Genomic DNA, 12,521 nt, shown 5'->3' on the forward strand with positions numbered 1-12,521 from the left:
ACACATTTTTGCTCTGCCTCTGTAACCAGCACAGAAAGATACTGTGTGTTTGCTCTCTCTCTCCCCCACTCCCTTTTTCTCTGTCCAGAAGGTTACTGTGATCATAAGCTCAAGGTGCACATAGGTGGCATTCTGAGCATTGTGCTCAAATGTCATGATCAGAAAACTTGGAGGAGCACTGCAACTTACAACTCTGTCACTCTGAAACCAAGGGAACCTCTGCTCCAATACTCCCACTAGCTTCTCTTGGTGAGAATTAATTTGTGATACCTTGTTGCCTTTCTTTGGATGAGTAGCCAGAGACATAAGACTAAGAAGTTTTGATACTTCTCTCTTGAACACACAGGAGTGGCTACTCTTCTGACAGGGTATCAGCCTAAATGGCTACCATCAACCCTCTGTGGCAACTCCCCTAAAACCACAAATGAGCATGAAAGGAAGTATAAACATGTAACTGAAGGGAAACAGAAAACTTGGATATGAAGATGACTCAATTACAGCTTCTTCTTTATGTTGTTCAGAGCTTATTTACTCATTTTATAATTAATCTTTTCAGCTAAATTGAGTGAGCTGGTTTAACTAAGGGTATGTGTTGTGCTGTAGAGGAGATGAGTTTGGCTTAATGCTGCTGTCCATCTCTTTCCCTGGAGTTACCCTTGACTGCTTCTGTTGGATGCTCAGCTGTGAGCTCACTGTCTATTTAAACTGCAGGGTGGGGTCCATGGCTGCTTGGTTTGTAATGCTGTCTTGTGTGGAATATGAAGGGATAGCACCATGGAAACTAGCAGCATTCTAAAGTAAGTTGTAGACCCCTTAAGTAATACTCACTTTATGGAGCCATTTTCAGAGTAGCTGTGTCATAAATAGATTTTATGTTGCAAGGTACAATAAGGGATGTGCATTAGCAGCAACTTAAAAAAACTTAGCTACATTCCAAGTAACAAGTAGCCACATTCTAGTAACACACAAAAGACAAGGGACAGACTCCTTGGATTAGCCCAAAGCTGTTCATTCCACTGTTATACCACAGCAGCTCTACCCAGTGCTTTCTTCTGTGCATCTGTTCTACAATATGAATTTGGGGGTGTGGAATGGGGATTTAATGTGTAACAATGGTTATCCCTCCAAGTCTTAGAAAGGATTTGCTACTGGCAGCACAACTGTATGTTAGCCATATTTAAATACAAGGTTTAGGATTACTTTTGGACTGGAATAGTAAACCATGCTGGTTTTGCTTTTTTAATCCTATACTCATGATTGATGGCAGTTCTGCACATTCCCACTGAACTCTCACGTGGAGAGTCCCTTTTCTGTGGGTAATGATTGTGAGCACGTATGGTGTTATATGTGGGACCTTGGAGAGATTTTATTATGATTTAAATGAGACTACAATAAAATATTCTACACAAATTAGACTGAGAAATATACAAGATATAGCATGGCCCACTACAATAAACATTAAGTTTGACGTACAAGTTAATAGTGATTGCAGTTTCCTGCTCACTTGTTAGTTTTTCAAAGTGCTAGGATACTTCTGTCATAGCTGCTGCTTTTTCAGAGCTCAAATAGAATGTAAGCTATATAGACTCTGATCTCTGGCCACTTGTTTCAATAGTATCCTTTGTTAATGGGCACAGAGAGTAATTTTAAGTGATAAAGTGATCTTAATATCCTGGGTTCAGATTCTTACTGCATACCCTAGAGTTATATATAGGTAGTGTTCATTTTGAGGACTGCACTGAGGATGTTCAGCCAGTTGCAAAATCATTTTCAGGCTCAAGAACATACAGTATTACAGCACTGGCCCATAAAAAATGTCTTTAGAAATAGAGTATTTTAATTAAAATCTATTTTGGGTTGTGATTTTTTTTTCCTGATGGCCTAACTAGGATATGCATAGAAAATTGAGGGGAAAAAATACTAGAGCTGTTTTCAGGTCTGCTTCTCTAGGTAGGAGCTGGTTAGTAGTTAATCTTGGCTGCATTAGAGCTAAAGCAGCTTAGAAGTATGAAAATTCTGTGCCTAATGCTGCTTTTAATTGGTTCTTAAGGCACTCATTTGAGTTCAAGATGGCTTTATCTTTCTAACAAGTGCCCTCATTTAGAAATAGAGAATATCCCTATTGAGCAACATCTTTAGTGAATGAATACTGCCAGCAAAATAAATGCATCTTTAGCCTACATCTTGAATCAGAGGCAGAATTTCATGAGAGAGCACCAATTGAGATACTAATTCACTAAAATTCATGGGAAGTTAAAAAAAAAAAAAAAACAAAAACCCTTTTGGTGGCTACTTACATCTGGGTAATAGTCCATGGTGGGCACCAGGCGCTCTATCAAGGCCTCCAGTGATCCAGAAACAAGGTTCCCATCCTGATAAACAGGGTCCACACATCTCTCTCCCATGTCTGGCTGCACTTGCCCACTACAACTGGAACCAAGCATGCTGGAAAATATTGGCGTCTGGGGCATAGTTTCCTGCAGAAGCAGCAAAGAAAGGGAGAGAGGGTTAAGCTTTCTTCCAGGATTGTCTTATGTGTGGGTTTTACAGAGGCATACATTAAACACAATTACATATTTGACTGAAGGCAGCCTCAGCATTCAGGCTGAGTTCTGAATCCAAGCAGTCACACATCTGCAAGCTGGCTTTGGTGTTTGAAATGCACTTTAAGCTATGTCTCTAAGGCTGTAGATGCATGAGCTGTAAGAATTTTCCTCACTGCACTTATTTCTTCCTTCTCCTCAGCTTTTCCCTGGTTCATTATGCATAAAACTAGGCAGAGATGAAAATACATAATGCTTTCTGAATTTCCAAGATACTGAATGGTGCCTTACTGAACAAACAAACAAATACTAAGCCTTAATGTTCACGTTTCTACTCGTTTTGAAGTCAGATCTTTGGCCAAAATACTTCACTTGTGATGATAAATCCTTCACCACTTCTGTAGCTAGATGTAATCCAGGTCTCAGCATAAGTGCATCTTCTACATGCAGATATCGCTGAAAACAGCAAGGGATATCCTGCCTGATCAAAATTGCCTTTTTTTTTTTTTTTTTAAGATGTACATGAAGCCAGGAACTGTGCTGGAACTGTGACATATACTCTAATATACTAGTCTAATTTAAACAGTCTCTTTGGAGATCTTTGCTTAGGATACAAACCTGTTGTTGCAACACAAAAAACCACAGGAAGGTTTAAGGGTTTGCACCTCCCTTCCCTTGGCTACAGCTGTATCACTGTACTGCAGCCTCCGAGTAAACTGTAGGGGGTTTCTTGTTTCTTTTAAATTGGCTACAGCTTAAATCTATGCAGAAGGCTAAACAAAATATCCTGCTACTGCATGTAAAGGTTGAAAATGCTATTCAGCATCAAAACAGTTCCCCCTGGCTGCTGAAATAGTCAAGACTGTTTAGGAGATCAAGTGCAAAGAAGGCAGCGTTAACTCTTGAGCTGCTGTCTCACTGTCTATGAAAGAGACAAGATATTGACGTACATGAAAAGCACTTATGTAGATGAAAAGGATTAGGCCATTAACGGTACCTTTAACCTGACAGCTGTTTCTAACTGTGCTTATCTCTTGCACTTAAGTCTTCTCCTGAGCAATTTTTTAATGCAAGGCACATTCTACCTCTCAAACTCTCCAAAGTCAATCATTCATGTTTACAACTGGAATACAGAACATTTTTCTCTTCTTAGGCACTGATAAATGCTAGGTGCATTGTGAGGAAAAAATACCATTATTAACTGAACTTGTTTATCAAAGTGACAGATTTACTTATGTGTGGAGCTGATAAGTAGAACTGTTTCGTGGTTTTACCAAAAGACCATTGCGTACATACATGATAAGAGATATATGGGAAATGTAATTCCCTGTAAGTTAAATATAGTAGCTCTTTAATAGCAGCCAGGGAGACCAGGGAGACAATGACGAACAGAGTTCAGTTTCAGAAGTTCAGGATGCAGAGTCCAATAAAATAGAAAATGCAGGATCCAATGTCATATTAAAAAGAATTGAAAATGACAGTTCTGCACAAAACTGCACTGAGGTTACTCAGTATTTTACAGATTTATCTGTTAGGCCCAAACTTTGCAGTACATAGCAATGAGAAACGGCTGAAGCTAACGGCTTGGCTATCTGTGCTATGTAACTCGCCAGTAATTTGCTTTTTTCCCTTTTAAGGGCCATAGCAATACAGCCCCAAGATGCTTCCCAGGACGGTCTAGCTGCGATGAGCGCTTCTGGCTAACAACGTGAAGTTGCACAGGGCTTTTAAGCGAAGCTAACCATCAAACAAGTCCTCCCTGAAACGCCGCTTTAGCGGGAAACGTACCCCGCTTTTGCATCATGCCTTTTAAACTCCTTTAAGGCGTTCGTTGTTGCATCACTTCGGTTTTTAAAGACCCCCTCTGGGGCGCAGCCCACACCGCTCCCGGGCTCTCCCAGCGGGGCTGCTGCCGCACCCCGCGGTGCCAGCCCGCTCCCGGGGCCGGCCGGCTGTCCCCGCGGGGAGGGCTCGGCCGCCGGGCACAGCCGGGGCGCGTTCCGCCGCCGCCACCCCGCGATCCCGGGGCGCTGCCGGCGCCGCCAGCCCCGCTGCTCGGGCGGGGAGCGCTGCGGCACGGCCCCGCGGCACCTGCCGCCCTCCCCGGACTCCGCCGGGAGCCGCTCTCTGGAGTCCTCCGCGCGGCGGGACCCGCCGGGGCGCTGGCTCCACCGCGCCAAACCCACCCGTGCTTTCCACGCTTACGGGGGCTCCCGCTCGGCGGCACCCCGGCGCTCCGTGCCCCCGGAGCGCGCAGGTGGCGGGCGGGCTGGCTCCGGCAGCGGCGGCCCCGGCGCGGCGCTTACCCTCATCTTCCTGCGCGCCGCGCTCCCCCGGCGGCGCGGGCAGCGGCCCCGCGGCTCCCGCGGCTCCCTCAGCCCCACGGCCGCGCTCCCGCCGCCTCTGACGTCACGGCGGCCGCCGCGCGCCGTTGGCTGAGCGGCGGCGGGGCCCGTTCAAACGGGGCCGCGCGGGGGGGCCGGGGCGCCCCGGCTTCTGAGAACACTCGAGCGTTCTGCTCGCCTTTGGCTGCGGGGCTGGTTGTTCCCCCCCCCCACCCCTCTTGTTTGTTTTGTTTTTTCCCTTTTCTGTGTTTTTCCCCTCAGAAACGCGTCCTCCAGCCCCCAGCCCGCCCGTCTTTCCGCGCCCCGGCACTGCGCGGGTCCCTGCGCTCCCCCCGCGCTCCCCCCGCGTGTGCCGGGAGCGCTCCCGGGGCGCCCCGCCCGGACAGAGCCGCGGGACGCGCTGCTCCGGATCGCGGCCGCCCGGCCCTCCCCCGATAATTGCTTTTATTCTTCTCTCGGTCGGAGTTGTTTCTCTCTTCTAGTTACCTGAGCCACTCGTCTGATAGCCCTGGGCTTGTCCCAGGCCGTGGGGCTGAGGCGGGACCAGCCCCTGTTGTGTCACACACGGGAACGGGTCCTGTCTAGAGTCTGATCCCCCACGGAAAGGCTCCGAAGTGCATCCAGCCGCCCCACAGAGTCCCTCACCTGTACCCAGGAGCAGCTGAGGGTTGCCATCTTTGCAGCCTTTTCCCACACAAGCAAATCTTTCCCGTCCTGTTGTTCGTTTTACTTGAATTGGCATGGTTTAGTAGTTGCTACGTTGTGTGTCCAGTCATTAATTAAATTTATTTTTGTCATTAAAATTATTTATTTAAGTGCTGTGTTTGAATATGTAGCAGAAGCCTTCACTGGTTTCCATGGCGATTAATGTAGGAAAAGCCTTTTTGGGACTAGGTACGCCACTCTAGGTAGGTGGGTACAGCAAATGAATTTGGGCATAAGCATGTACTCAGGAGTGTAAAGAATAGATTCATGATTGCTCACAATTTGAGGACAAGCACTGTCATCCATCCTAAACGCACATTAATTTTAGAAGGATGTGTATCTACTCACCATCTTTACTGTTTCCTTACTAAATTCCTTCTTGGTTTCCAAATTCTAGCAGTTCTGCTATAGACATTATTTTCCTTCTTCAAAGTGAGGTTTTTCTTTCAAACAACTAGTAGAAAAGTCACGTTTTTTCCCCCCCCCTGCCAAGTCTGCTTTGCTGTTAGTCTCAATTCTGTCTCTTAGCTGTACTCCACAACCATTAGAGCGTGCAGGTGCTGTAGCAGATCAGATGCCTGTTTATGCTGAGGCTTTCCTCAGCTTCAGCCCCCACCTGCCTTGGACACCGAGCAAGTTCCAGGCAGCAGCCCTGGGCTGGAATCCAGTGAGTGGTGTCTGACCTGCTGCCCTGCCACGGAAGGACCTTACTATGTAATGCCACAGGAGGGTGAGGGACAACTTTTGTTAAGTCCTGCTCAAACATCTTAAAGTTCTTTATAAAAAGTTATCGAAAGCAGAAGGTAAGAATTTGTAGGCTATCACTGTATAACATGATAATATTTCTTTCTGAATGCTGTGAATATCTTTCAATACCTCATCTAGTATTTATGGCTAAGAGCAACACCAGAAAGCCTGCAAATGAGTATGCAAGAAAAACAGGTATTGGATTTCATTCTGTTTCTGTGCTAATCTGTTTTCCCACCTTACTCAAACATTTGCTGAGACTTGTAGAAGAATATGCCCATTAATCTTAGCAAAACATACCTAGTTAATTGAGCTCTAGTCACAGATTCAATCTGTTGTAAAAACAGCCCCTGATCTTTTTGTTTGTTTGGGGTTTTGTTGGTTTTATTGACACCAGAAATTAGATCTGTCCTGTCACTGGAACTAAGAAATGTAGGAATTAAGAAACATTCCAATAGAATTAAGGAAAACTATGCTAGTTAGGCATGCTGTCTCTTCTCTGAGACATGTATCTATATTGTGATGTTCTTCTATATTTCTCTACTCAGTGGCCCAGCAGAGTCTGTTTAGACTTTTTTGTACGTATATCTAAAGGAGCATATGCGTGTGTATTGTTTGTATACATACCTAGGTATGTGTATACAAATGTTGGGGGGTGTGTTAGGATAAAAGTTCAGTGAAATGTCTTTTTTCCTTTCCTAGGATACATGATGCTCGGTTTTGGGGACACCATATTATGCAGCCTTGTTGGAAAGGTAGTTTTTCCAAATCTAAGGAGCCGAAGGCTTAAATCCAGCTCGTACAGCATGTAACAGATGAATCATGTTATCTTTTTATTTCATTTCCCCTTCTGTAAAGTGTGGATGGTGACCTTTAGCTATCTATATTCTGAGTGTTGAAATCTGTTGATACAGAAACTCTCTGAGGTCTAATTGTTTTTGTAGTTATGTAAGTTCTGTTCCTCAGCAAATTGCTTGCATTTTGAAGATGTTTCCATCAGGCAGTGCCTCATGTTACTGCTGGGTAGACCCTAGAGCAGGTTTAATCAGCAGAGCCTGTACTCGTTCTGTAGCTTGCTTTTGAGGCAACACTGCTGTGGTTCACTTGAGCTGGTCAGAGCAGCATCTTGCTGCAGAGTGAGTCAGCAGCAGCCACGCCGTGACTGTCTCAACCTTCAAGGTTGCTTCAGCCTCTCTCACCCTGGCTAACATCACCCATCACCACGTTCCATTATCTTATGATTAACGACCTGGATTGACACTTGCAGTATTTGAGTTCTATTCCTGCTTCTGCTGTGAACACTTGACTGACAAATTTTTTAATCCCACTGTGCCCTCTGTATTCATCTGTGAGATGCTGATAAGGTATTTTCACACTGTTGCACTTATTTTGTATGTTTTTATATTTGGGAAGTAAGCTTTTGCTTTACTGTGTTGGAATATAGTTTCCCAGTACAGTTACATCTTGTCTTCAGTGGAAAATTGCTGGTCAATAGCTTGGTAAAAACAAGGAATTTTAGCAAAGAAAAATGGGTGAAAATGAAGGAGAGATCAGTTTGAGAGTAAAGATTATAAAGAGAGTCAGGGGAAGAAGGAACACTAATTTTTTCCACTTGTCTTAGATAACAGCATTTTGGAAACAACTTGTTCAAATGTGCCTGTGTGTATATTTAAAATGCAATTGTACTTCAGAAAAGTCAGTCATTACAAATGCCATTAATGCTGATCTGAGGCTATAAAGTCAGTTATAAAGGGACTCTCCTAGAAATGCTGTCCTTGGAGCTTTCATTGCTAAGCTACTCAAGTCACTTGCTTCGTCACCTTCCACACAAGTCTGTTAATAATAAACATTTGGTTTCATTTAACAGAGTATGTCAACATGCTTTAAAGCCCCAGAATCTGCAATGAAGGAAGTAAAGAGGAACAAAGCCACAGAAACTGGCATTGAAAATGAACCTAATTGTGTATGGCACTGTTCATAGGGTTGATTAAATACCAACATGGGATCAGGTCTCCATCTGCCCATTCCCACCCTTTTATGCACACAGTGGGATGAATACAGTGCAGTGATTAGGTCTTTGAAGGTTAGGTTTGTGCCTAGTCCTGTCTCTTACTTGGAGGGGCAGCCTGAACTGTTAGCCAGAGCTCTCCAGGCCTTGCAAGTGGCCAGGGTAACAAGGGTGACTGTGTTTGCATGGTATGTTCTCTTCCACCGGTCCATTATACCCACAGAGCAGTAGAGAAACCCTGCTCTATGCCCACCACCTTTCCAGGTGCACTTACAGCAGAGTATTCTGTTTCTTACCATTGTGGAAGGCTTTAAGGCATACACAGCCTGATGCTGTTATTTGGAATTTGAAAAAGAATGCTTTATTAAAAATGTGCATTATGTTCATGGGTTTTATGGATTGATGGCCTTGGTTGTAGACTGAACCCTTTTATGTAGACTTGAGATAAGGAATTTGTCCAGGAAATGCCATTAAACTCCACAGCAATGGCTTTAGATAGGGCTTTTACATGGACTTGTCTTAGTATGGACCATTTGTAAGACTTTATAATTTGAGGAGTAGAATGTAGTTAGAGCTTCAAAGCCTCAGGTGATTGTCTTTAGGGAGCATTTAGGCTCTGATCTTATTCGTAGGGCTGCACAAGTGTTCAGTATCTCCTTGTTGTACACAAATTTTAAGATTTAAAAGCTGTTCTCAAACCACTTATAGATGAATTTTTGAAGGCTTCTAAAATTCAGGGATTCATGCTGCAGAATAACTTGATGGCACATTAATAACTTGGCAGCAGATGGGAGTGGGAGGAACGAATTTCAAATAGTGGTTCTGAACTGAGAAAAGCTTGATAAGCTTGAAACAAGGTTGAACATGCTAGCCAGCAGTCTGTGACCATGCCTTTGTCTCCCTCCCTCTGACCTGGGGCATGAAGAATCTTTCCACACAATATTTTTGTCAGAGCCAATGGATATTGTAGTTTAAAAATGTCATTTTCCATTTTGAAAAGGAAGAGATCCTGACCAGCTCTACACCTTAGATAGCCAGCAATTTTAAGAGCAAACCAAGATGAAAATATAGGAGCATCTTAAGATGTGGTTTGTAGCTAAGTCTTTTTTTAGTTCTACCTGAAAGGGAAAACTGGTTCTGAAAATTCTGCTCTGTGTCTGTGGAGTAAACTGCATTTTCACTGGCATAAGTTCAGCTCTGTGACACCACTGAGAATTCTTTGCTGGGCAGTGTGAAACAGATTCTTCCCTGATGCTCAGTATGGTAGTTCCCCCTTGGACTGAAAGGAAAGGTCTTCCCCAGGATTTAGAGAGGACATGGTGCTAATCCCCAGGTATTTTTGTGCCTCTGCCAAAATAACAGATTTAACATAACCTGACACGAGTTGCCTGTGATACTCGTGTGTGGCTGTTAATTAACAACTGAGATTTTAATGGTTATTTTGGCACTGCTGCCAAAAGAATTTCACTAGTAGTCTGATTCCTGGTCTTCATAGGTACTCTAGTCATAGAAACCTGTGGTTTTTAAAAATTTTCTTGCCTGCTGATTAAGATTTAAGGTACATTCAGCTGGGAAACAACTGGATCAATTAGCTTTGATTAAATGAAATACAAATATAAAGGGTTGATACTTCTGCTTTGTATCAAGGATGTAACGAGATCCCTTACAGGAGTCTGAGAACCTCAGCTCATTTAAGGAAGAGGAGAGTTAGAGAGCAAAGTAAAAGATCTCAAGAAAGATGTTGGCTGGGCCTTCTCTGCTTAAAAGAGCTGCTAAAACTTGTCACACATAAATGGCAATTTGTGTGTTTTCAGGAACTGATGGAGCCTTCTTTATATATATATATTTCTTTTTTTAAAAAAGGGCAGAAAAGGCACAAAAAATCTATTTAGTTGCTTTTAATGTTTGTGATTCAATTTGATTTTGACTCCAGCAAGGAATAACGGAGGCATGTTAATGTAATATGCACTCTTATGCACAATATTAGTTTTATCTCAGGCCTTTTTAAGTTGACTATTTAAAAACAATCAATATTCTATTTTATATTGGGCTCAAGTTTGGGTTCAAGATGAAGGAGTTCTGGACTGATCCTAGCAAGTGTGTCCTTTACTTGCATATTCATGCTTGCTGTGACACCAAGCAATTCCAAGACTGTGCCACTGAGCAAAAAGAGAAAATCAATTATGCCAAGAAGGGAGCATGTACATACATCAGCAATTTGGTGCCCAGGGGAAGAAAAATCTGCATGTCTGCTGATGTCAATCTTCTCAATATGGTATTTTTGTAAATGCACGTGGGTTGCTATTTCTTTTAACTAGCTCAACAAAAAATAAGTTTATTTTTAGTGTTATAAGCTTCAGGGCATCACAATTAACGGATCAAAATTGCCAGTTTGATTAGTCAACCTTCTGTTTGCTTTAGCAGAAACTATGACAGTGACATTGTTAGCATTCCCACAGGTATTTTGGAAGATTCATTACCATCAGTTATGGGTTCCATTTCCTGCCCCCCCCAATTTTCATTCTCTTTGGTTCTACAGATTTTATATTCCAGCTGATGGAGAGAAATTCTGGGCTGATGAGCTCATTTGCAGTAACTCACCAGCAGCTGTATTAGTTTAAAAGCATTTCTATTAAACATGTGATGTGTCTTGTCTTACCTGAATTACTGCAAGTAATTCAGTTCCCATGAAGGTCTATTGCTTGGACTCCTTTTGCTGACACTGCCAAAAAGTTCATCAGCAGTTTTTTTGGGGAGTTTTACAGTAGTCTGAAGTCATTTTGCAGGGCTCTTAACTGCTGTTGGTTTAATTCTAATTGTTTTATTTGGAATAGAATCAAGGTGGGATAGTCTTGACAATATCTTGAGGAAAACATACATAGAAATATTGTGAAAATAGTTAAATACGATACAATTTTAGCAAGAGGCTGCCACCAAATTAAGTATTCAAAATTAATTTTTATGGAAGTGTTTTGATGACTAACAAGAGCTAGTGAACAAATGGATGAGCTCCCAAGTAGGAGTAGTTTTAACTGAGTTTTAATTAGTTTTATCTATAAGCACTTTACTGTTATCTACAGTGACTTTTTGCATAGTTTGGGATAGTTTGACACTATCATATCACAAGCTGTGTATTGAACTGGTGCTGGTTAGTTCAGAACTGAGGTTATTATTTCATATAAATGTATGTTTGTCCTTTTTTACATAGGCTAGGACGCAGATTATTCAACCATAAACTATTAAATGTGAAACTCTAAAGTAGTATGGCTCTATGTGGTCAAATTTGCACTGGGTTAAGCTGAGGACTGTTCTTCAGGTGAGCAAACGCCCTGCTGTAGCTACATAAGTGTTGAAAGTAAAAAATAAAAAAATTGAATTATCTACCTGTGTGTTAGGGATATTAACTGAACAATTATTTAATCTTCTGTTTTGCTAAAGCATCTTGACATGAATCAGTCACAAAATTCACATGACTGAGCTACTTTGGCCCAAACCTTTATGAAAGTATATTTACAAGGACATAAATGTAAGTGTACTACAAATAAAAGATTTACTGTCTTCCTGGAGCTTTTCTTTTCCTTGTGTTTTGTACTGGTCGAGCCACAATTCAAATAGCTGCTGATGAAAAAACAATGTGCTCATTGAACCTGTTTGCTTTGTCATTTAGGGCTGACACTCACCTGAAAGCTGGATAAGCCATAGGGTAACAAGCCTCAATAATTTCTAGTTGTAAATTTTTTTAGGGGCAGGGGGAGCATTCCTACTTATGTGAGGCGGACACTTGAATTTTTCGCCCTTTTCTCTGCCTTTTTCAAGTTCATTGTGCCATTATTAAAAATCATTTAGGGAGGCTGTTTTATTATTTTACTTGAATTTTACAATTGATATCCTTCTGCCTTCTTACCAGAGGAAGAATCAAATGGTATAAAACAAATACTATGAATTCAAGAGCCACGTACGTTTTGATGAGTCTGGATTTCAACCCTACAGCTGCTGCTGTGGCATGAAACAGATGTGTCAGCCAGCTTCAAAGGGGATTCCCTAGGCATGAGCATGTGGGAAACTTAAAACTGATCCTATTTCCCCAGGGGAAGCTTGTTCCTTCTGTTGCTCACTTGTGTTCCCCATTAGGCTCTGTTCTCGGGTCTGCAAAAGCTGTGAAGACACAGCCTG

General features: G+C 42.6%; 1 protein-coding gene across 11 annotated transcripts in view; it reads right to left on the minus strand.

Annotated features, from left to right (window-relative positions):
* Nucleotides 1-12,521, minus strand: part of RASGEF1A (RasGEF domain family member 1A) — a 155,217-nt gene that overhangs the window by 22,019 nt on the left and 120,677 nt on the right. For 7 of the 11 annotated variants that reach the window (XM_086901146.1, XM_086901145.1, XM_086901152.1 and 4 more), the window contains one exon: nucleotides 2,298-2,477. In XM_086901146.1, coding sequence (XP_086757272.1) covers nucleotides 2,298-2,477 — 180 coding nt within the window. Of the gene's footprint in view, nucleotides 1-2,297; nucleotides 2,478-4,331; nucleotides 4,484-4,729; nucleotides 4,958-5,533; nucleotides 5,603-12,521 lie in introns of those variants that run through there. The other 4 variants (XM_086901148.1, XM_086901150.1, XM_086901154.1 and 1 more) reach the window with 4 other exon arrangements.

Source organism: Cyanistes caeruleus, chromosome 8 (assembly GCF_971803275.1).
Source record: "Cyanistes caeruleus chromosome 8, bCyaCae1.hap1.1, whole genome shotgun sequence".
In the NCBI taxonomy this organism is placed as follows: Eukaryota; Metazoa; Chordata; class Aves; order Passeriformes; family Paridae; genus Cyanistes; species Cyanistes caeruleus.